Here is a 24,364-nt window from a genome sequence, read left to right as displayed (position 1 = left end):
GGGCTTATAAAGTTCTGGCAAGTTTCTTCAGAGTTTGAAGATCATTAGTTGCATATCTTTAAAGTTATGAACATTTTAACATGGACAGCCTTTTGTGTACATCACATCTACAAATACATTAGAAGCAAGAGGAAGACCAAGGACTGTGTAGGCCTGTTACTCAACGGGGGAGGGGAACAATAACGGAAAATGTGGAAATGGCAGAGGTGCTTTGTGACCTCTTTGTTTCGGTTTTCACCAAGAAGGTTGGTGGTGATTGGACATCTAACATAGTGAATGCCAGTGCAAATGAGCTAGGCTCGGAGGCTAAAATGGGGGGGGGGGAGAATTAAAAATCACTTCAACAAGTTAGATGTCTTCAAGGCACCAGGGCCTGATGAAATGCATCCTGGAATACTCAAGGAGCTGACTGAGGCGATATCTGAGCCATTAGCGATTATATTTGAAAAGTCATGGAACACAGGAGATTCCAGAAGACTGGAAAAGGGCAAATATAGTGCCTATCTATAAAAATGGAAATAAGGACAACCAAGGAAATTACAGACTAGTCACCTTAACTTCAGTATCCGGAAAGATAATGGTGCAAATAATTAAGCAACCAATTTGCAAACATCCAGAAGATAAGGTGATAAGTAAATGTCGGCATGGAAATGTCAAGAACAAATTGTATCAGACCAACCAGATATAGCTTGACTCTAGTAAAGCTTTTGATACTGTCTCACATGACCTTCTCATAAACAATCTAGGGAAATGCAACCTAGATGGATCTACGATAAGGTGGGTGCAAAACTGGTTGGAAAACCGTTCCCAGAGAGTAGTTATCAGTGGTTCAGTCATGCTGAAAGGTCATTACGAGTTGGGTCCTACAGGGATCTGTTCTGACTCTAGCTTTGCTAATATCTTCATCAGTGATTTAGATAATGGCATAGAGAGTACATCGATAAAGTTTGCAGATGATACCAAGCTAGAAGGGGTTTCAAGTGCTTTGGAGGATAGGATTAAAATTCAAAATGATCTGGACAAACTGGAGAAATGGCCTGAAGAAAATAGGATGAAATTCGATAAGGACAAATGCGAAGTACTCCATTTAGGAAGGAACAATCAGTTATGTACACACAAAATGGGGAAATGACTGCCTACGAAAGAGTACTACAGAAAGGGACCTGGGGGTTGTAGTGGACCACAAGCTAAATATGAGTCAATAGTGTAACACTGTTGCCAAAAAAACATGATTCTGGGATATATTAGCAGGAGTGTTGTAAGCAAGACACGAGAAGTAATCTTCTGCTCTACTCCACCCTGATTAGGCCTCACCTGGAGTATCATGTCCAGTTCTGGGCACCACATTTCAGGAAAGATGGGGACAAATCGGAGAAAGTCCAGAGAAGAGCAACAAAAATGATGATGGGTCTAGAAAACATGACCTATGGCGGGGGGGGAATTGGGTTTGTTTGATCTGGAAAAAGAGACTGAGAGGGGGACATACCTTCTTCAAGTACATAAAAGGTTGTTACAAGGAGGAGGGAGAAAAATTGTTGCACAGGCAACCTTAATACTGGCATTGCATAATCTGGGTGCTTTGCAACCTTAAATTTCTTTCATAGGTGTTTTTGGTAAATTTAGAAATACGTTTGGGCCAGCACCAAGCATCTAAATGCTTTCAAAACTATATTTTAAAAAAGCAGCTTTTATGCTTAAAGGCCAGCAGTGGAAACCACATGCTTCATATCAGGCTACCAATCCCTGCTATTAAATTGAATCAAAAATCTTTCCAAGGCTTTGGAAGTCTTAAATTGTGTGTGAAGCTTATTAAATTTGAGCAGGCCACTAAAGGGAGAGAGTTAAAAAGCATAGATTTTTCTGCTAAGAGTACCTTGCTGCTTCCCATGGCAGAGTTTAACTTTGGGAGCAATGCAATAGATCTGAACTCCCACAATGGCGCACGGCAAAACACGATCTTTCAGGTAATTGGCTCCCACACCCTCTGAGGAGTTTGGTAAATTGTAACCAGAATCTTGAATCGTATTTGGAAATAAACAATGGCCAGTACAGTGCTCATAGAACCTTGCCACGCTCAAAAGCTGGGCTCTACATTCTGCATTACTCAAAGCTTTTGACAGTTTTCAAGGGCAGCCCCAGTTAGTTTGCAGCCTGGCCAAAAATATAACACAGCAGTTTTCTGTTCTCCTCCCGCTCCCACCTCCTTTTTAAGACTGGCTCAAGCTCTTTAGCCAGGCTTAAATGGAGGGTAGGAAAACTTGCAAATTCCAGATGCTATTCAGAGAAAATTATGAATCCACCACGCCATGAACCTTGATTGCAAAGGTTGGCCATGCTTCTCAACTGGAAAAGATGCCGTTGGCATCCTCAAGTCATTCTCGTATGCAAACTAAGGAAATGTGGTCTACGTGAAATAACTATAAGGTGGGTGCACAACTGGTGAATAGAACATACTCAAAGATGAGTTATCAATGGTTCGCTGTCAAATTGGGACAGCATATCTAGTGGGGTCCCAAAGGGGTCAGTCCTGGATCTGGAGCTGGTCAATATTTTCATTAATGACGTAGATAATGGAGTGGAGAGTGTGCTTATAAAATTTGCAGATTTCATCAAGCTAGGAGGGGTTGCAAGCGCTTTGGAGCACATAATTAGAATTCAAAATGACCTTGACAAATGGGAGAATTGGTCTTAATTCTCCAAGATGAAATTCAATAAATAGAAATACAAAGTACTTCACTTGGGAAGAAGAAAAATTCAAATGCACAAATACAAAGTGGGGAATAAAGTGATGGTACTGCTGAAAAGAATCTGGGAGTTGTAGTGGATCATAAATTGAATGAAATTCAAGTATGTGATGCAGCTGTGGAAAAAAAGACTAATATCATTCTGGGGTGTGCTAACAGGAGTGTGGTATATAGGACATTGGAGGGAATTGTCCCTCTCACCTTGGCACTGGTGAGGCCTTATCTGAAGTACTGTGTCCAGTTCTGGGCACCAGATCTTAGGAAAGATGTGGACAAAGTGTACAGAGTATGGAGGAGAGCAACAGGAAATCTAAAAGGCTTAGAAAACCTGATGTATGAGGAACAGATGGGGGTGGGTCTTCAAATATATTAAGGGCTGTTATAAAGAGGACAATGATCAATTTTCCTCCATGTTTTACCGAAGGTAGAATAAAAAGTAATTGGCTTAATCCGCAGGAAGCGAGATTTAAATGAGGAAAAATGTTGTACGTGTAAGGATAGATAAGCTCTGCAATAGGCTCCAAAGGGAGGTTGTGGAATTCCCATAATTGGAAGTTTCTAAAAACTGGTTATACAAACACCTGTCTGGCATGGTGTAGGTTTACTTGGTCCTGCCATAGCACAGGGGACTAGACTTGATGACTTCTCAAGGTCCCTTCTGTGCTACATTTCCATGATTCTGGGATTCTCCATATGTGTTCTCCTGCCCTCAATATCACTTCTCTCTTTCTGGTTTGAGCCTGAACCAATTTTACTGCTGTTGACAGTTCAGCACAGCAGTGATTATAGTTATGATCCAGAGGTTCAATAATATTGCTTAATGGTGCTACCAAAATATTTAATATAGCACCAAATCAATCCAAACATATTAAGAATGTTTTTATTTTCGTAGAAAAGCTAGCAGATCAAGTGATGCAAAATCCACAAGTCTTGGCAGCACTGCAGGAGCGACTTGACAATTCCTCACACACTCCTTCAAGCTATATTGAAACGTGAGTACAATGCATATCAGACATTCAGCAAGACTGAAAAAATAACAGACCAGATTTACTATTTAGTCAGAAAAATAAAAATGGCAGAGTAAGGAGTGTTGCTGCTTTAATAGATGGTGCAATGGCCACCATCCTAGAGAGGATGACACAAATTGTCCTAGATCAGTTCCACAAACTACTAACCTAAGAGTCACAAAAAGAAAAGGAGTACTTGTGGCACCTTAAAGACTAACAAGTTTATTTGGGTATAAGCTTTGAGCACAAAAGCTTATGCTCAAATAAATTTTAGTCTCTAAGGTGCCACAAGTGTTCCTTTTCTTTTTGCGAACTCTGAAACTTAACCTAAGATTGCATCCTGATAGGAGAGTAGTTCACTTTAGTGTTCAATTTCTTAACTTGACTCGGCTTTTTTTTATGTCAAACTTCAATTCCCCTTAACTGGGTTTTAGATCACTTCTCTGAGGCTATGTCTACACTATGAAATTAGGTCTAATTTATAGAAGTTGGTTTTTTAGAAATCGATTTTATACAGTCGATTTGTGTGTCCCCGCTTAAGACCATTAAGTCGGCGGAGTGCATACACAGTACTGAGGCTAGCGTCGACATCCGGAGCATTGCACTGTGGGTAGCTATCCCACAGTTCCCGCAGTCTCCACCGCCCATTGGAATTCTGGGTTGAGATCCCAATGCCTGATGGGGCAAAAAAACATTGTCACGGGTGGTTCTGGGTGCATGTTGTCGGGCCCCCTCACCGCCCTCCATGAAAGCAACGGCAGGCAATCGTTTTGCGCCTTTTTTCGTGGGTTACCCGTGCAGATGCCATACCATGGCAAGCATGGAGTCCGCTCAGCTCACCGTCACCGTACGTCTCCTGGGCGCTGGCAGATGCAGGACTGCATTGCTACACAGCAGGAGCTCATTGGCCTTGTGGCAGCAGATGGTGCATTACGACTGGTAGCTGTCCTCGTCGCTCCTGGGTGCTCTTGGCCGGCCTCGGTGAGGTCTGTCAGGGGTGCCTGGGAAGACGTGGGAGTGACTCAGGTCATTCTCTTCTTTACATTTTGTCTAATGGAGATTCAATCCTACCTAGAATATTGGCAGAGGGATAGCTCAGTGGTTTGAGCACTGGCCTGCTAAACCCAGGGTTGTGAGTTCAATCCTTGAGGGGACCATTCTGTCTCAGGCTGCTCTCCCAGCCAGCAGCACCGTGAGCAGCCAGGAGACAATGACAGCCAGCAGTCGTACGGCACCATCTGCTGTCTGCCTACCCCTTGCTTCCCCCTCCCTCCCTCCGTGAAAGCAACAGCTGACAATTGTTTCGTGCCTTTTTCCGTGCGGGCGCCATGTAGCTGTCAACTTTGTCATCCACCTGCCGCTTTCGCTGCCACTCTGCTCTCCTGCAGATGCCGTACCACGGCAAGCATGGAGCCTGCTCAGATCACCACAGCAGTTATGGCCGTTCTAAACACGACGTGCATTATCCAGCAGTATATGCAGAACCAGAATCTGCAAAAGCAGGCGAATAGGCGATGGCAGCGCAGTGAGGAGAGCGATGAGGACATGGACACAGACTTCTCTCAGAGTATGGGCCCTGGCAATGCGGACATCATGGTGATAATGGGGCAGGTTCATGCCGTGGAACGCTGATTCTGGGCCCAGGAAACAAGCATAGACTGGTGGACCGCATAGTGTTGCAGGTCTGGGATGATTCCCAGTGGCTGAGAAACTTTAGCATGCATAAGGGCACTTTCATGGAACTTTGACTTGCTTTCCCCTGCCCTGAAGCATCAGAATGCCAAGATGAGAGCAGCCCTCAGCGTTCACAAGCGAGTGGCAATAGCCCTGTGGAAGCTTGCACCGCCAGACAGCTACCAGTCAGTCAGGAATCAATTTGAAGTGGGCAAATCTACTGTGGGGGCTGCTGTGATTCAAGTAGCCAACGCAATCACTGAGCTGCTGCTACCAAGGGTGATGACTCTGGGAAATGTGCAGGTCATAGTGGATGGCTTTGGTGCAATGGGATTCCCTAACTGTGGTGGGGCGATAGGGATATGGGTTCCGTCTATCTTGGCACCGGAGCACCAAGGCAGCAAGCACATAAACCGAAAGGGGTACTTTTCAATGGTACTGCAAGCACTGGTGGATCACAAGGGACGTTTCACCAACATCAACGTGGGATGGCCGGGAAAGGTACATGACGCTCGCATCTTCAGGAACTCTGGTCTGTTTCAACAGTTGCAGCAAGGGACTTTCTTCCCAGATCAGAAAATAACCATTGGGGGGTTGTTGAAATGACTATTGTTATCCTTGGGGACCCAGCCTACTCCTTAATGCCATGGCTCATGAAGCCATACTCAGGCAACCTGGAGAGTAGTCAGGAGCTGTTCAGCTATAGGCTGAGCAAGTGCAGAATGGTGGTAGAATGTGCATTTGGACATTTAAAAGCATGCTGGCGCAGTTTACTGACTCAGTTAGACCTCAGCGAAGCCAGTATTTGCATTGTTATTACTGCTTGCTGTGTGTGCCACAATATCTGTGAGAGTAAGGGGGAGACGTTTATGGCAGGGTGGGAGGTTGAGGCAAATCGCCTGGCTGCTGATTACACACAGCCAGATGCCAGAGCGGTTAGAAGAGTACAGAAGGACACCTTCTTGGGCTTCTGGTGAGGAGGCCATGGAACTTGGGGAGGAGGGCAGTTGGTTACACGGGGGTCTGTACTCGTGCTGCTTTCCTGCACCTCAGCCATATGCTGGAACATATCAGTTTGATCCTCCAGTAGCCTCAGCATTGACTCCTGCTTTCTGTCAGCAAGCTGATGCCACCTATCATCTTCAGTCCGCCACCTGTCCTCGCTTTCACAAAGTGCTTTTACTTTTTTCTTAACATTGTCTACCTTCATGCATTCTGCTGGGCTCTTTCAGTGTGGGAGGACTGCGTGAGCTCAGAGAATATTTCATCGCCAGTGCGTTTTTTTTTTTTTTTTTTTTTTTTTTTTCCCCCACCTTCTAATCTTTGCTAGCCTCTGGGAAGGAGATGATAGTGTGAGTGTTGAAACATTTGCAGCTGCGGGAGGGGGGGAAAAAGGGAGAGTAGTAGTTAGACACATTTTAGAGAACAATGGGTAGACTCAGGCTGAACCTTGCTGTTAACATTACATAGCACATGTGCATTCGGTACAAGGTTGCATTTTACCTCTTATATTGAGGGTCTGCCGGTTTGGTGTGGGAGATCACACATGCAGGGCCAGCGAGCAGCAGAATTCGGCTTGCAGGCAGCCATGGTAAGCCACAGTTTTTTGGCTTCTTTAACTTTCATAACTTGGGAATGGTTTCAACCAGCAGCACCCTCATTTCCCATACCAATCAGCCGTTGGGTTGGCCATTTAAAATGGGTTGGCAGTTTAAAAGGAGGGGTTGTGGTTTTCAGGTTAATGTGCAGCACTAACCAACTTAAACCCCCTCCCACCCCCATCCCCCCCACCGACACACCCAATTCTCTGGGATGATGGCTTCACCCCCTCCCCTCACCACCTGGCTAACAGCAGGGAAGATTTCTGTTCAGCCACAGGAAAACAGCCCAGCAGGAATGGCCGCCTCTGAATGTCCCCTTAATAAAATTCCCCTATTTCAACCAGGTGACCATGAATGATATCACTCTCCTGAGGATAACAAAGAGATAAAGAACGGATGTTGCTTGAATGCCAGCAAACACCGGGACCATACGCTGCCATGCTTTGTTATGCAATGACTCCAGACTACGTGCTACTGGCTTGGCGTGGTAAAGTGTCCTACCATGGAGGACGGAATAAGGTTGCCCTCCCAAGAAACCTTTTGCAAAGGCTTTGAGTACCTCTAGGAGAGCTTTATGGAGATGTCCCTGGAGGATTTCCACTCCATCCCCAGACATGTTAACAGACTTTTCCAGTAGCTGTATTGGCTGCAAATTAATCATTAAACACGCTTGCTTTTAAACCATGTGTTTATATTTACAAAGGTACATTCACCAGAGGTCCCTTCTCTGCGTGGTGGGTCCGGGAGCCCGCCTTGGGTAGATTCGGGGGGTACTGGCTCCAGGTCCAGGGTGAGAACCAATTCATGTCTCTCAGGGAAAACAGTTTCTCCGCTTGCTTGCTGTGCGCTATCTTCAACCTCCTCCTCATCACCTTCCTCATCCCCAAAATGCACATCCCTGTTGCGTGATAATCCATTGACTGAGTCAAAGCACAGGGGTGGGGTACTGGTGGCTGCACCCCCTAGAATGGCATGCAGCTCATCGTAGAAGCGGCACATCTGGGGCTCTGACCCCAAGCGGCCGTTAGCCTCTCTGGTTTTTTGGTAGGCTTGCCTGAGCTCCTTAAATTTCACATGGCACTGCTGCAGGTCCCTGTTATAGCCTATGTCCTTCATGGCCTTGGAGATTTTTTTTTTCAAATGTTTGGGCATTTCGTCTTTTGGAACGGAGTTCTGATAGCGCAGATTAGTCTCCCCATACAGCGATCATGTCCCATACCTCCCGTTCAGTCCATGCTGGAGCTCTTTTGCGATTTTGGGACTCCATCATGGTCACCTCTGCTGATGAGATCTGCACTCGCCTTCAGCTTGCCACACTGGCCAAACAGGAAATGAGATTCAAAAGTTCGCAGGCCTTTTCCTGTCTCTGGCCAGTGCATTTGAGTTGAGAGCGCTGTCCAGAGCGGTCACAATGGAGCACTCTGGGATAGCTCCCGGAGGCTAATACCGTCGAATTGCAACCACGCTACCCCAGATTCGACCCGGCAAGGTCAATTTCAGTGCTAATCCCCTCGTCGGAGGAGGAGTACAGAAATCAATTTTAAGAGCCCTTTAAGTCTAAGTAGATGGCTTCGTGTGGACGGGTGCAGAGTTAAATCGAACTAATGCTGCTAAATTCAACCTAAACTCGTAGTGTAGACTAGGGCCCAGATTGCTTCTATCATTATCTGTCTTCTCACTGGGTTATGCTTGGTTTTTAGAACTGAGTTCTCTAGGGTCAGTACTAGAACATAAAGTGAAGGGTTCAACACTTCTGGAACTTTTCTTTCTGTGTGAGAACAGGCTAATCTGTTCAGAGAAGCTTTTGGAGGTTTGGTTCATATCTGGGAATTTGGCCTTTGTTTTGTCAATGTATATATTTATATACACCTCTACCCGATATAACGCGATCCTAGGGAGCCAAAAAATCTTACCACATTCTAGAGAGGGATTAGAGTGTACAAGGAATAATGTGCCTTTGAAATTTTACAAGGAAAGATGTATTTTTATTCCTTTAGGATAAAAATGTTTGTGAACTTGCGAACTAAATCATTTTTGTTAGTAGGGGCAGAGGGTCTCAGGCGGGGGCGCGGGAGGGAGGCAGGAGCTGAGCAAAGCGGTGGCAAAACCGCCCTGCCCGGCGGAGCACACAGCACCCCCTGGCCAGGGCACGTAGTTGGGGCCTGGGCTACAGCATGGACCCGCTCCCTCTGGCCGCAGGCACCCGGGCTGGGGCATAAACTTCCAGCCATGAGCACCCCCGCGATCGCCGCAGCCTGGCTGCGCCCCGCTGCAGCCCCGCCACACTGTCCCTGCACGTCTGAATTGACCCCTGTTCCCATCTCCCCCATGTCTCCGTTATCCGTCCATCGGCCCTGGCCCGACACCCTCAACACACTGATGCGCCGATCCACCGGAGCGTGCAGCCCCACCTCCCAGAGCATTGCTTTACTGTGTTCTATCTGAATTCACATTATATTGGACCGTGTTATATCTGAGTGGAGGTGTATTTCAGGGTACAGCCCATGAATATATGCTTTTCGCTACAAAATACACAATTTTCCTTAGAAGGGTCGACATAATTGCACAAACTTAGATGTAAAAAAAATGTTACTTTCTGCCATCTGAAATATTGGGGAGGTTGATGGTCTAGGCAATGGAAGATAATAATATCAAGGACAACATGGATAAGAAAAGATTCTTGTAAAGCTTTCAAATGCCTATTAATAAAGGAACGTGTATGGGGGGGTTATAGCTGAACCAAACCTTCCTATGACTAAAGAGTATAGCTATAATATCAGGATAATGTACAATGAATATTAGATGTGAAGAAGCTAACTTTCTAGACTTACAGAGCTGTTCATTTCTAGGTTACCAAAAGCAGTAAAAAGAAGAATTGATGCCTTGAAGCAACTCCAGGTGAAGTGTGCCCATATAGAAGCTAAATTTTATGAAGAAGTTCATGATTTAGAGAGAAAATATGCAGCCCTCTATCAACCGCTCTTCGATAAGGTAGGAAGACTATAAAGATCTTTCAATATTGCTGTTTTCTCATTTCCTTTGTTTGGGGGTAAGTAGAGAAGAGAGTAAAATAGAAACAAATTATCTCTTCTTTCCCTGTCTTTCCCCCCACACCTCCCCTCCAGCTACCTTAAAGCAAAGCTTGGATTACCAATCTAGAACTCTAGCCCTGGTTCTTTTCTCATCCTATCAGATATTCCATATTGAAAAAACTGTACTTCCAGTGATAAAGGCTGGAGTTAATTACTCCTTTCGTAACTCTGAAGAGGGGAACTGCTGGAGAGCTGTGTAAAGCACTCCTTTCTACTCCTCTGATTGTATTAAAAACTCCAAGACTTGTAGACAATTTGTCAATTTTCAGGATTCTATAGCAGATGCAATAGCATATCTAAAGCATGTTTTTGATATCTCTACTCCAGCACCAGCCAGCCAGTTAGGTCTTCCCCTGCAAAGCCTGGCACGCAGACTAGTTGACTATAGATTAAAAAACAAAACTTCATAAAGGAATGAAACGGGCTAACAAAACAAGGCAATACCTGGAAAATCCCTGTCAGATTCCTGAACTTGTTGCTGGATGTAAAAGAAGGTATATACTGTATATAGCATATCCTATACTTAGGCTCTTGGGTTTATTAGAACTGTACCAGATCCCAGCCTCCTCACTTCAAAATTTTTTTCAAAAACTGAAACAACACACAAACAAAACTGATGCTATGACAATATTCACAAGTCACGCTTTCTTTTGTTTACATTCAATAAGAGAAAATAGCAAAAACCTTTCTGGAGGTAGAGGGGGCTGTACGTTTTTTCAAATGTAGACATCTACAAAAAGTAGACAAAGATTCTTCTCTTTTAAAAGAATTCTTTCTTTAGTACAACAGATTGCTTGTTAATGTCAACTGTTGGTTCTTACCTCAATTTTAGCTTTGGGTAAAAACGTTTGCCATGTTAGATATAAATAATAATGAACTCTTTTGGAGACTATTTCGTCCTCTGTCTGTTCATGTCTTCATTTTCTGTGCATAGCTAATGCATTTTTCTATGTAATCGATAGGATTGTAATTGAACTTCTCTTAAATGTCAAGTGTATTTGTGGCCTGCTGCAAACTCCTAAAATTGATACCCATGACTCTGAATTTCCTGACATTGACAATATAAAAAACACTCCAGTTTTTGATAGTGACAGATTCTCAGATGGAGCACAGCTTTTCTACTCTGGAGCATTGCCAGAATCTGGCCCAAGGAGGCTCATACGTAGGGGGAATCCTCTGATGACGTAGAGCTAGTATACTGGTTTTGCATTAGCTCTACTTGCTGCTGGCCAAGTGAATGTGGCTGATGCTTTACTAAACCCTGCTGGTCTCTGGCTGCATTTTCAGCCTCTTGGTGGTGTTGGCAGCCTGTGTAACTCAGCCATTAGGCTGCTCCAAAGTTAAGTTGAGGACTTGTCTGGTACAGAGCCAGTGGAAAAAGTGAACTTCATACCATCTTTGCAGTCTCCATCTTTCCACTTTGGTGCTGTGATCCTCTACTGTGGCTGAGGATTTGGCTCTTTTGTACAAAACTTTTTCTGCTCCCCTGTTGTGTGTAAGGATCTCTAGCAAAAGTGAAACTGATGCCTGGTTTATACTAGCAAATTAGGTGACAGTTATACTGACCTAGGGGTATGAAAACTCAACACCTCTGAGCTGTGCAATTAACCCAACCTAACCCCCATTGTAGACAGCACTAAGTCGACGGGAGAAGCCTTGCTATCAGCGTAGGTAGTATCTTCACAGAAATGCTATAGCAGCACAGCTGCACTGCTATTGTGGTTTATTTGCAGACGTGCCTCGACTGCTATGCAAGAGTAGGAACAATGAGACTGTATTTGACAGAACCTTTTTTTATAGCCAACGTACGTGAGCTAAAGGTTATTTTTGCTGACATTCGGTGATACCTAATTAAAATTGTAGTAAGTACAAAACGGACAATTGTGACTTCCACTTTTATTGTTTTCACTTTAAACACAAATAACTCTAGTTCTGTTTTGCTCATTTATGTTGTAACTTACTGTTAATACATGTGGTAAACACCCTAATAAGTTGTCTGTTACCTTCATGCTCTTACCCTAATAATCGGGGATACTTATTTATCCTATTAGTGAGTCAATTGTTTTCCTTGATTTTTTTGAAGATTGTTTTGCAAGCTGGGAGTCATTATGAGAGAATTAATTTTGTATTTTCCCAGAGGCAGTAATTTTGCTCAGCCTTTTTATAGCAGCCCAGGGAATTGTTCAGAGTAACCGCTAATTATTGCTTTAATATTTTCTCCGTTAAATGTACAATTCTTTTGTGCAGAGAAGGGACTTTGTCGTTGGTGAAGCTGAACCAACAGATGCAGAGTCAGAGTGGCACAGTGAAAATGAGGAGGAAGAAAAACTAGCTGTGAGTAGAAACTAATGATTAGTTTGAAAATTTGATAAAGTACTAATGTTGTTTATATAGCCTGAAAGATACTATCTTAAATCTAATCTCTCTGAAATCTAGATTTCATATAGAACTCTTGTAATAACCACAAGCCTGGACTGAACACAATGACATATAGGACTTGTCTACATGAACAATTAGTTCATGGCAAGTTGGGCTGTGAATTTAATCTACCGCATTCTAGCCTGCTATAGACTGTCTGTGTGGACCCTGCTGACATGTATTAACAGTTTGTTAATGCTCTTTGATATCCTCCTTTTTGAAAGAGGACAAGGTTAAAGCGTATTATCAAACTGTTGATGTGTGTCAGCAGGATCCACACAGATAGTTAACCTATGGAAGGTTAGTGTGGCGTAGATTCTCACTCTAGCTTGCTACATACTAAATGTTTACATAGACAAATCCAAACTTTATTCAGTGTTCTAAAATCATAATCCAGTTTGCTTTTAATTTTTCACGTAAGCAAAAATACTTAAGATAAAAAGACTAATTTAAATAACAGGGAGGGAGAGGAGTTAAGGGCCAGTGTTGGCACAAGAACAAATGGATATGAACTGGCCATTGGTAAGATCAGGCTTGAAATTAGACACTACTCTGATGGATAGAAACCTAGGAAGTTCTGAAATAGCATTCTAAAGGGAGTTGTGGAGGGGGGAAAACTTTATCTGTGGTAAGACTGAACGTGGTAAGTCTGTGGAGGGGATGGTATGATGACATTGCTAACGGCAGTCGTGGCTTGCCGATATGCCATTGTAGACAATGTCTCCAACAGTCGGAGACAAGACATCAGATGGGTAGGGCTCTGAGTTACTACAGGTAACTTTACCAGATCTGTGTCAGTCATGGATTTTGACCACATACTCGGGGCATAACTGATTTGTCATATCTGGGTTTGGGAAGGAATTTTTCCCCAGGTCATTTTGGAAGAGAGCCTATTTTTGTTCTGTTTTTTGCCTCCCTCTGTAGCTTGGGGCACTGGTCACTTGCTGGTTTGAACTAGAGTAAATAGTGGATTCTCTGTAACTTTGAAGTCTTTAAATGAAGATTTCAGGACTTCAGTAACTCATCCAGGGGTTATGTCCCTACTACAGGAGTGGATGGGTGAGGTTCTGTAGCCTGCAGTGTGCAGGAAGTCAGGCTGGATGATCATGGTGGTCACTTCTGGCCTCAAAGTCTCCATTTAAAATTTAAATTTCAGAAATTTACTGAATTTTTACACCAGTATATTGCCATCAACCAATACTGTTTAATGGCTGTTATTCCTTATTTGCACTGTTCGTAACCTGTTGACAGTATCTTTCTGCTGATGGGTTCCATTCCAGTGCTACATAAATCACCAAAGTAAGAGAAGGCTGGCTGGCTGTTCTTTATTTTGGGGGACATAACTAGCTTTTAGTACTATGAGTACAGATTTGTCAAATCTGTAACCTCATACTGTGGTAAAGTGTATTGTAAAAGCAAGTTTTATTCTAATAAAAAGCATGCTGGCTGCTGGATCTTTATATATTCTGTGTAGTAGAAAATATTTAGTTTTAAGAAGGCTCTTCCATAGCTTCAGCACATTCCATTTATATTTAATGAGTTTTAGGAATTCTCAGTTTTTTTTGAAACCTTTCTGAGGGGAAGAAATGTCTTTTTTTTAAATTTAAAAAGTTTGTCTTGCTTTTCACTCTTCACACGCATGCACTTTTTCCTTTCTTCCTGACTTGTTCTCCATTTTTTTTTAGTCATTCTTATCTCTTTGCAAAATTAATACTACCCTCATTCTATATTTACTAGTCACAGTATTTGATGGTAATCCACAATACTACCACAGGTACAAACGACAAGGTTTCTAAATCTATGGGATGAGTGGCAACAGTTTATGAAATTACTGGCATGTGTTGAGGGTCCTCAAGCAATTGAAGTTTGTAGTGCTTTCTGAGACTTCCTATTTACCTATTCTTATGTATACACACAAGTTCAATTAATCTTTTGAACTGCTGTAAATATTGCCCAAATTTGATCCTCTGGTAGTAATAATAAATTGCTGTTCTCTGCTCTTGACTCATCACTCAAATAGCAGATCTTGTTGGAGGCAATTTTAAGAGCTTCTGGTGATCCCACCTAGTGGTGGGAATTCAAAGCAGCAGAATTCTTCATGATCAAGAACTGGATTTGCTGTGGTGTTGGATGAGGGCACAGTAGCAGGGACGTGTATTAGCACAATCCCATGCTGAATTTTAGTTATGTATTAAAAAAAAAAAATTCTCAACATACAATGAGCAGCTTTCATATATCTTTTAATATATTGGAAGACTGTGGAGTTGTACCCCAAAGAGAAGAACCCGGACAGCATATTCTGTAGGTACTGTTCATTATTACATTGTCATGACTTTCATAGCAGCCATAAGTTTGCCAGGTCTTTCCTAGAAGACTTGGAAAGACAGTCGCTGCCTCACAAGCTACTAATTTAAATTTTAGATAAATTACAGTAAAAATGACAAACAGAGAATTGGTCTGTGTCTTGCCCTGTAGAACAGTACATACATTTAGTTTAGGCATGTACCTGTCTTTTTAGGTTTTATTATTTTAGTGTATTTAAAAACCCTGAGTATAGCGAATGAAATTGGAAACTTATCTGTTGGTATCTTGTAGTCAAGAATTCCATTTAAATTGAAAGTACTTACAACTGCTGCTGGTTTGGCACTAGTTTAAAGTACTTAAAATTTACAAATATGGAAAGACAGTTGTAAATCAACTTGGAATCTGTTTGACTTGATTTGTAAGTGGAATTGACTGTCTTGGTTTAAAACCATCTCTAAGCATGAACTTTCAAGTCACAATTTTCAGGAATCTGACGGCATTTTAAGCATCTACAGTAGAACTTAAGAGTTACAAACACCTCAGGAATGGAGGTTGTTTGTAACTCTGAACAAAACATTATAGTTCTTTGAAAAATTTACAACTAAACATTGACTTAATATACCTTTGAAACTTTACTATGCAGAAGAAAAATGCTGCTTTCCCTTTACTTTTTTAGTAGTTTGTTTAAACATACTATACTGTATTTGCTGGTGCGTGCATGTGTATGCGTGTAAGTGATATGCCTGATCACTTTTGGTTCCAAATGAGGTGTGTGATTGACTGGTCAGTTTGTAACTCTGAGGTTCTGCTGTACTTTTTTATACTAAGTGAAGAAGGCTCTTAATTATGGAGAGTTTGTGCTTTTCTTAAACCCTTCTACGTTTACTTCATAGGGAGACCTCAAAAACAAAGTAGTAATAGAAGAGAGAGAAGCGGCAGCCGCAGCAGAAGAGTCAAATCCCAAAGGAATTCCAGACTTCTGGTTTACAATCTTTAGAAATGTAGATATGCTAAGTGAATTAGTACAGGTAAGCTAATTCCATTTGAAAAAGCTAACTTCACCTGCTTTTTTCCCCAATTACTAGATGATACTTGAGGAAGATGTGAGTAACCAAGAGCTTGCAGTTTTTGAGAATTCTTTACCTGGTCTTTGTCAAATAAAACACTTGAAGATGGTTTGTAGTTTGCTTGCTTGTTACTAAGTGAAAGTTTTTGATAAATAAGTTCTAAGCTGTTTGGAAACTGGTATTGCAATTAGCTCTGCATCCATTAGAGCATATATTCACATTCTACTCACAAAACAATTATTCCCATATGTTTTTGCCACTTTATTTCATAAAGGTTTAGGTCGGGGCGGGCAAACTTTTTTTTTTGGCCTGAGGGCCACGTTGGGTTTCGGAAATTGTATGGAGGGCCAGTTAGGGGAGGCTGTGCCCGGCTGTGCCTCCCTGTATTGGACTGGACTTGTAAATTTGATACATTTTGTTGCGTTCTGCCCTTATACAATTTATCCTATTAATTTTCTGTTAATATTTTGGAATAATCCCCTAAAACTAATCATTTTTATACATCTGTCATGTCATGCCTCTGCTTTGCAGAGGAAGTAGTAATTGGAGTTTTCATCTTCCAAGAAGTTTAATTTTCAGTCACATGCTACCCCAGGAGATGGCAACTTTAACTTCAAAGATAAGATGACAGATTTCAACAAACTAGAATTTGGCAAATGACCGTTCTAAAGTAACTTCAGAGAACTTGGATCTGAATTTCAAATTTATCACAAACTTGTGATCAAATTACTAGGTTCTACATAAAAAGAAAAGGAGGACTTGTGGCACCTTAGAGACTAACAAATTTATTTGAGCATAAGCTTTTGTGAGAGCTGTCACGAAAGCTTATGCTCAAATAAATTAGTTAGTCTCTAACGTGCCACAAGTCCTCCTTTTCTTTTTGCGAATACAGACTAACACGGCTGCTACTCTGAAACCTGTCATTTGGTTCTACATAGCTCACTGCTCTGAAGTGAGCTAATTTAGATTAAAATATGCTTTTCGAAATACTGCCTACTCAAACTTTTTTCCCTTTCTGTTTAGGAATACGATGAACCAATCTTAAAACACCTGCAGGATATTAAAGTGAAATTTTCTGAACCTGGACAGCCTATGGTAAGTATTGTCTGGTTTTTTTGTTTGTTTTTGTGTTTTGGTGTGGTTGTGTGTTGTTTTGTTTTGTTTTTTTTGTTTGTTTTTTAAATAGCACACAGTAGTGACGGGCAATGGTTCAATATGTTTTTGATCCCTCCCTGCCTACAGCCATCAGTGTGAAGACATGGGGTATACTGCTCTGACTAAAGATTCCAAGCTTCAGGTTCTTAGCACAGATTTGTAGTAGTTTTTCTTGCCCTTTGTCTTGTAGTTAGTCAGTCTTTATCATCACCTTCAACTCTTGTTGCCCCTTTACTTAGGTTTACAAAGAGTGAACTAATTTTTTGTATTGAAAAATTGAAACAATTACTTATGCCATATGTCATGAACGTTATTTAAAAAAAAAATCATGTGTACTGTTCATCACATTAGAAAAACTATACCTTCCCCAAAATAAAAAATGGAAATCCAATGTGACTTAAGCTGTTAATTTAAAGCAGTAATGAAAAATATGGTAGAGATGGGAAAAATACAGAAAGTTTTGAACGAAAGATTTCATTTTTAGATCAACTTTTTAAAATGCACTTAGAAACATTTTTTTCCAGAAAATATACCCTTAATATCAACACAGCAGCTGGGAGAAGTGATTCCCAGCTCAAATAGACATACATACACACTAGCTAAGCTCATGCTAATGCCTAAAATAGCTGGGTGGCCACAGCAGTTTATCCATTTAAGTAGTACCACTCAACCTGCTGCATTCATACTTGTGTGGTTAGCCTGAGCTGCGACCCATAGCTCCATGGCCACATTGCTATTTGTCGTTTCTAGCTTAAGCAGAGCCAACATGCTTAAGTCTACTTGAGCTGGGAATTATACCTCCTAGCTGTTGCATAAATGTGTACTCTGATTTCACTTTTTTTTTACAGTTTGTCAAGCTTCTAGTGTAATCTTATCTGTGCAAGGAAAAGGCTAAACTACTAGTGGAGTTTATAAATGAGAGCACACAGGGAATTATTTGGCGCTCACCTTCAGAAATTAACTTAAATCCGTATGTCTGGCTCATCATGATTGAACTTTAAAACATCTAGGTTATCAGGAAGCCGAAGTACTGGCAAGTACACCAGAGAGTTCAACTGTAAATCTACAATTTTTGAGACAGTTTATTTATAATAGGTTTCAGAGTAGCAGCCGTGTTCGTCAGTATCCGCAAAAAGAAAAGGAGTACTTGTGGCACCTTAGAGACTAACCAGTTTATTTGAGCATAAGCTTTTGTGAGCTATAGCTCACTTCATCGGATGCATTCAGTGGAAAATGCAGTGGGGAGATTTATATACATAGAGAACATGAAACAATGGGCGTTACCATACACACTAACGAGAGTAAGGTGCCACAAGTACTCCTTTTCTTTTTATTATAATAGAAGTCATTGCCTTGACAGTAGGTCATGCCAATCCTCTTTTGAAACAAGCACTGCTTGCCTCAAAGATATTTGTCATGGTACATCTGCGAGGCAGCAACATTTGCAAATCATAATTGCTTGCATTCAGTTTCCATAAGGAAATCCCATTTTGGTGCCTTAACACCCAAATTCCTTTCAGGGTGTTCCTTACTTAAAGTGGCTAAACATCTCATGAGTGTGTGGTTTTTTTGTTGTTTAACTGGTACATCCTTCATGCTACCAGTGTTATTCTGGGTATTTTGGGGAGGTCTTTGTTCTGTGTGTGTTTTTTAAAATACCTATTCAGGCATCACTGGCTGGCCTAATTCAGGGGTTCTCAAATTTCATTGCACTGTGACCCCCTTCTGACAAGAAAAATTACTACGCGACTACAGAAGGGACCGAAGCCCAAGACCACCCAAGCCCCACCATCCTGAATGGGAGGGGCCAAAGTCCAAGCCCCAGTACTCCAGCACCAAAGCTGAAGCCTGAGGTCTTCCGCTCCAGGCAGGGGGCCTGTAACCTGAGCCCTGTAATCCAGGGCTGATGCCCTTTGGCTTTGGCCCTGGGTGGTGGTGCTTGGTCTTCAGCTTTGGCCCCAGCAAATCTAAGCCAGCCCTTAAAATGGGCTTGCGACTCACTTTGAGGTCCCGACCCACAGTTTGAGAACCCCTGGCCTATTTGTGTGTGGGGGGGAGGGGAATCTTTTGTGGGATGGGGTGGAGGAGACAACAACCTCCCTGAAGCTTCTTTCCATCCCTCTGAATTTCATTCCTTCTTCTTTAGAGAAGGCAAAAGTACTTGCCTGTAACTGCTTTTTTGAAAGTATCATTCTAACAAGATTCTTGCTCCTGTCCCTTCAGACCACTTGACAATGTTGGTTTTTGCACGTTGACCCTGTTTTTACATTTGTTTTGTAAGGGGATGGATGGCAGGGAGGAAGCTTTCTTCCCGCAAAGTTGAAACTGATTAGTGTTCTAAGGGTAATGGTCAAACTCATGCTGGCTCAGGCTGGGCAGTAGAGAGCCTTGCAAATGCTCTACCTACTATCACTGCTCTTAAATGAAAAAACCCTAAGAGCTTAGAGCTGACAGTGTTTTGTTAGGTAGCTGAGACCAGGGGTCCTGTCAGAATATTTTTAGAAAAATCAAATTTACAAGTAATCTTGTTTCTCTCAGCTACCACAGAGTAAACTTCTCTTTCTGGTTCTTATGCATTAATACATTACTGTGGTTTGAAAATGCTACACTGGGATGTTTGTCGAATAAATTACTCCATTGGGTTTTTAAATCCATGCAAACTGACTTGAGTCTAACTCTTTTTTCCTCAAAAATATTTAACTTCTATTCACAGCCTCTCTTCACGCTTCATTGTGTGACTGTTTATATTGTTGAGTGTTGACAGTGCAGTTGTCCATGATAAAAGGTATATGTGTATACCAGACTTTGCTTCGTTGCAGGACAAGTAGGAAAAAAGATGGACTTTCCCAAAAGCTTTAATGATTAAAAGAATTGGAGAATAATTTGACTTAAACTTCATTCTGTGAGGTGCCCCGGCTCTATAAAATAAAACAATAACTCAAACTAATTGAGGGAGTAAAATATAAGGGAAGGAGTAGCCATTGAGGCAGACAATGCTAATAACTTTAGCAAGAGACTTAAAGTGCTCTCAAAGCAGGAAGAATGGTCCAAGATGCATGCCAAGTGAGTTTGTCACAGAGGGGCATACAATACCATATGCACAATGGTCTGTTGCCTGCCAACCTAAGATACAATCACGAGATCCCAAACTTGGTGGGTTGTGTTTTGAGCACAGAAGCAAACTAGACAACCCTTTAAAGGGTTCTGATTTTTTTTATCCAAATAAAACTTCTTAAAGTGTAGTTCAGAGAATGTTGTTAAAAACTCTTCTGTTCTGCAAATAATGTCATACTGTCACTCAGCTTAATTTTCTGTGGTTTAAAATAGCTTAAACAAAATTGCAATTCCACTTGGTTTTTATGGCTGGTCAGATTTTACCAATGGATTTCTTTTCTTGTCTTTTGCACTGTTCGTAACCTGTTGACAGTATCTTCCTGGTAATGGGTTCCATTCCAGTGCTACATTAAATCCAATAATAGAAGACTGACAAACTCAATGTCTCTTCTAGCTTTGGGACAAACTTCATAAAAAGACACTGAAACTCTTACCCACTTTACAGGAAAACTGCTCTCTGGTCTTTTATAATAGTGACTTTCTGAAAAATGACTCATCAATTTGTACTAGTAACAGCATTGCGTGTGTGTAACTTTAGTACTTGGGATTTTTTTATTGCAGAAAGTACTCACTGCCTAAGTATGTTATGAATTACCAGAGTCTAATAAAACAGTTTCTCTGCTTCAGAGGCATAAGCTGCAAACTAACTAATGGAATTATCTGTAATTTTTGTTTTGGACCAAATGTGACCTTAGCATAGTTGCTGCAGTTCAAGAAAGGCAGTTTTTAAAGGAATATAATCAAACCTTGATGCTGAGGAATCATGTTCAGACTATAACTTGTTCTGTTCAGTTTATTTTAAATATGTCAGCTACATCTTGCCCACAAATGACCTCAATAAATCTTAGTCTTCAATATTTAGCAAAATTAGTCTCATTTTCTAGGGGAGATTGTCTTCCAGTCTTAACTATCAGGATCCTGTAGCTAGGTGCTATGCTCTCAAGCTACAGTGATTCGCTTTCAGAATATCACTTCAGTAAGTGGCTTTCTAAATAAATTGGAGAAGGTTTCAAACTATACGCATGTCAAAGAACATTTAATATATTGCTCTGAGCTATTATCCTGAAGAGAGATGTAATGAACCATACAAAATAGTATTGCTCTAACTTCATTCTTTTTTATATATCTGGATTTCTTATTCTGTAATATTTTTCTGAAAACTAACTAACTTTTTTTTCTGGAGGGGAGAAGGGTGTTGGCGTTCCATTGTTGTCTAATTCCATTTCAGATCTTCTTCTAGTTGCACAACACTGCTAGCCCTGCAAATGTTTTCACAAATCAACTATAGTAAGATTTTTGCTGGCAAAATGGCAATCAGTTATCCCATGTAACATGAGTATTTAGTGGGGTTGTATAAGTGTTTGTTGCAATTTTTTAAAAATTAATTTTTTTAAATAAAATACAAAAACGTTTTGTTTCTAAATGAACAGTTTTGATTTTTAAGGTTCCATTCCTTCATGCCCATTTTTTTTTTTCAGACACAACTATTAAATTTAATTAAACCTGAATTTGTGGATTGTTTGTGTCCCTCCACAAGGCATTTTCTGGCAAGTTTACTACTTGCCAACATTTTCCCTCCCACCCCCACTCTCCCCCCTTCTCTTGTCCTCACTAGTGACAGATAGTCTAGCTTGACTTTTAGAGCCAAGGCTGAGTTTGTATAAACTCAGATGAGTTTACAAGTCTCCCCCTCACCTTTTTAGTTTTACAAACTTAATAAGATGTAACCCCTTTTGCTCTTAAAAAGAGAATCAAAGTATAACCACCCTAAGTACAAAAATAACCAGTGGAGCTGTGTCCAGTTTCTAGTCCCCCTTTCTATCCTTCCCACTTCTTGGTCTAGCAAGGCTGCTGCATTTCTTCCCCCCTCCCCAGCAGCCTTTGTATATATTAACAACTCTGGCAAATGAACAACCAGCTGGTGCCAATGGGAGTCTAATTCAGTTATCTGGCTAAAAAGATGATCATGGAAATGCAGCAGACAAGTTAGTGTGGAGAGAAAAGAGGACTCTTCAGATCTTCAAAGAACTACACTAGCTTGCTTTTAAAAAGGAAGTTTATAACTTGATCTGAATATTGTGACATGGTTGAGGAGGAAAAGCTTCCATGGAAAATAAACTATCCATTCTTAGGCTTAACCCAGAGCATGGAGCCCAGCCTTCCCAAAAGCACTCTCCCCATCTCTAAAACTGCCAATCTTGTAGCCCTTCCCCGGAGCACCTGTGCAAGAAGAGGAATTGCAGAGGTAATTTTAGATAAAGTTTTAAATATATTAGCTCTTCTGAATTACCTGAACATGGGGAAGAAACTGTTAAGGTTCAGATGCCTTTTTGCTCATGTATAACTTAAACAACGTTTGTTTTTAATTTCTAACTGGTGAATATTTAATCTTGAATTGTATAGCCTTGTACATTTTGGCTCTAGGAAGCTATGCAAGTTTAAAATTTGTGTTTTGTACAGGGGCTGGCATGTTTCCAATGGAAATTTTCAGTTATTTATTTTCAGTAACTTAATGATGAGACAAAGTGCATATCTGTCAGGTAAAGGTTAAAAATCAGCAATACTTCCACCCTTTAATTTTATTTAAATTATGTGTTAACACAGAACACCTAAGAATCTTAAGAAATGCTAAAAGAAACATTTTTAGATGTCATGAGGAAGAAAAACTAACTTTAAAAAAGCAATTCAGTTCACTTTTAAGATTCTAAACCATTAACAGAATGTGTAATTTTAATTAAACATGAGTTTGTGAAGTCACCAGCTCTTGCCAGATGAGTACAGAAGACTGTATCTAGGCCTTGGTAGAGTGTACTCCATTAAATTGAACTTTTTGAAGTCTTCCCATGTGGTGGTGTAATTTAGAATCTTAAACTATTTTTGTAATTATTTTTAAAAAATTCAATTCTTTAGTCGTGTGTGTGTGTGATCAAAGATTCAGAAGGACTAGCTGCATTTTTTTGAACTGGTTTCAAACCTAGTTCAGTAAAATAAAATGAAATTGGGTCTCTTTCAAATGCAAACTTAAAATAAAAGCTACAAGAGATTAAGATAATTTGTAAAAGCTTCATTAAAACAACTTGACTGACATAGTTTGACTATTATCCAAGTCTATTTCTGTTAATTATTGTACTTGAAAAAATCATTACTGTAGTCAGTAGATATGTATTTAACACATGCTTACCTGTATTTCCTCTTACCTGTATTGGTTCAGAATTTGGTCATCCTACTGTTTTTGTTGGTGGTGATTTTTTGTTTTTTTTGTTTTTTTTTTTAAAGTCGGGTATAGTTTAAAACAATAATGGACCTTTCTTTTAGTCTTTCTCATTAGAGTTCTACTTCGAGCCCAATGACTACTTTACTAATTCAGTCCTGACAAAAACCTACAAGATGAAGTCAGAGCCAGACAAGACTGATCCCTTTTCATTTGAAGGCCCTGAAATAGTTGATTGTGAGGGGTAAGGAAAATCTTTGTTTTAAAAATATTTTTGGAGCTTCTAGTCTGTATTCTCCAGGACTCTATTTTCTTTATCTTAGTAATGGTTGATATCAGGAAAAAATCTTGTGGGTGAAAGCATGAAGCTGGTAGTATAGATGGTGAACTCTATCAGTTTTATTCTGTGCAGATGGAATACAATATGCATTTAAAGCTGTGCCTATCCTGTTCAAGGGATTAGTAGTGAGGATACAAGTCTTTCAAATTCAGTCCAGGTACGTAGTGGCTAAAAGTTGTTTTGGTTCCAAGTTAATGGCTGGTCTCGGTCTCGTCCTTGTTGGGCATTTGCCTGCCTCACAAACCCTACAATCACAATTGGCATTAAATTAGCATTCTTGAAGTTCAGCAAAAAACTTTTCAATAGTCACATGTAGGCCTGGCAGAACTTGATTTTTATATATATTTTAAGAAAACTGGATATTTATTTTTAAGCATCTTTTTCCTGATTGTTTCCTGAATTTAAATGCTCAGTTTGAAATTATGGGGAGGGATCAGACGATGTGGAGCGGTCAGACAGTAAGTTAACAGTGGATGCTGAGATTCAAAAAGTTAAAGCTTTATAACTATTAATGCAAAAATTGTCAACATCAGTGTCAAAATACACAAATTAAATATCCTTAAATCCAACTCGGAGTTCTCAAGTAGCATTTTCTTACTTTGGCTATCTGTAATTTTGTTTTCAATGGCAATTGTTT

General features: G+C 40.7%; 1 protein-coding gene and 2 non-coding genes across 5 annotated transcripts in view; all 3 read left to right on the top strand.

Annotated features, from left to right (window-relative positions):
• NAP1L4 (nucleosome assembly protein 1 like 4) overlaps positions 1–24,364 on the top strand; it is a 58,033-nt gene that overhangs the window by 9,955 nt on the left and 23,714 nt on the right. For all 3 annotated transcript variants that reach the window (XM_043515707.1, XM_038408092.2, XM_043515708.1), the window contains exons 4-9: positions 3,637–3,736; positions 9,876–10,017; positions 12,366–12,452; positions 15,734–15,868; positions 16,931–17,002; positions 23,492–23,631. In XM_043515707.1, the coding sequence (XP_043371642.1) occupies positions 3,637–3,736; positions 9,876–10,017; positions 12,366–12,452; positions 15,734–15,868; positions 16,931–17,002; positions 23,492–23,631 (676 nt within the window). The remainder of the gene's footprint in view (positions 1–3,636; positions 3,737–9,875; positions 10,018–12,365; positions 12,453–15,733; positions 15,869–16,930; positions 17,003–23,491; positions 23,632–24,364) is intronic.
• LOC119858142 lies at positions 13,762–13,879 on the top strand. Its single transcript, XR_005293800.1, has one exon. It is a non-coding gene; the product is annotated as a small nucleolar RNA SNORA54 (small nucleolar RNA).
• LOC119858141 lies at positions 20,464–20,583 on the top strand. The gene has a single exon (XR_005293799.1). It is a non-coding gene; the product is annotated as a small nucleolar RNA SNORA54 (small nucleolar RNA).

The sequence above is a fragment of the Dermochelys coriacea genome, chromosome 6 (assembly GCF_009764565.3).
Source record: "Dermochelys coriacea isolate rDerCor1 chromosome 6, rDerCor1.pri.v4, whole genome shotgun sequence".
In the NCBI taxonomy this organism is placed as follows: Eukaryota; Metazoa; Chordata; order Testudines; family Dermochelyidae; genus Dermochelys; species Dermochelys coriacea.
This window is presented reverse-complemented; position numbering and strand designations above follow the sequence as displayed.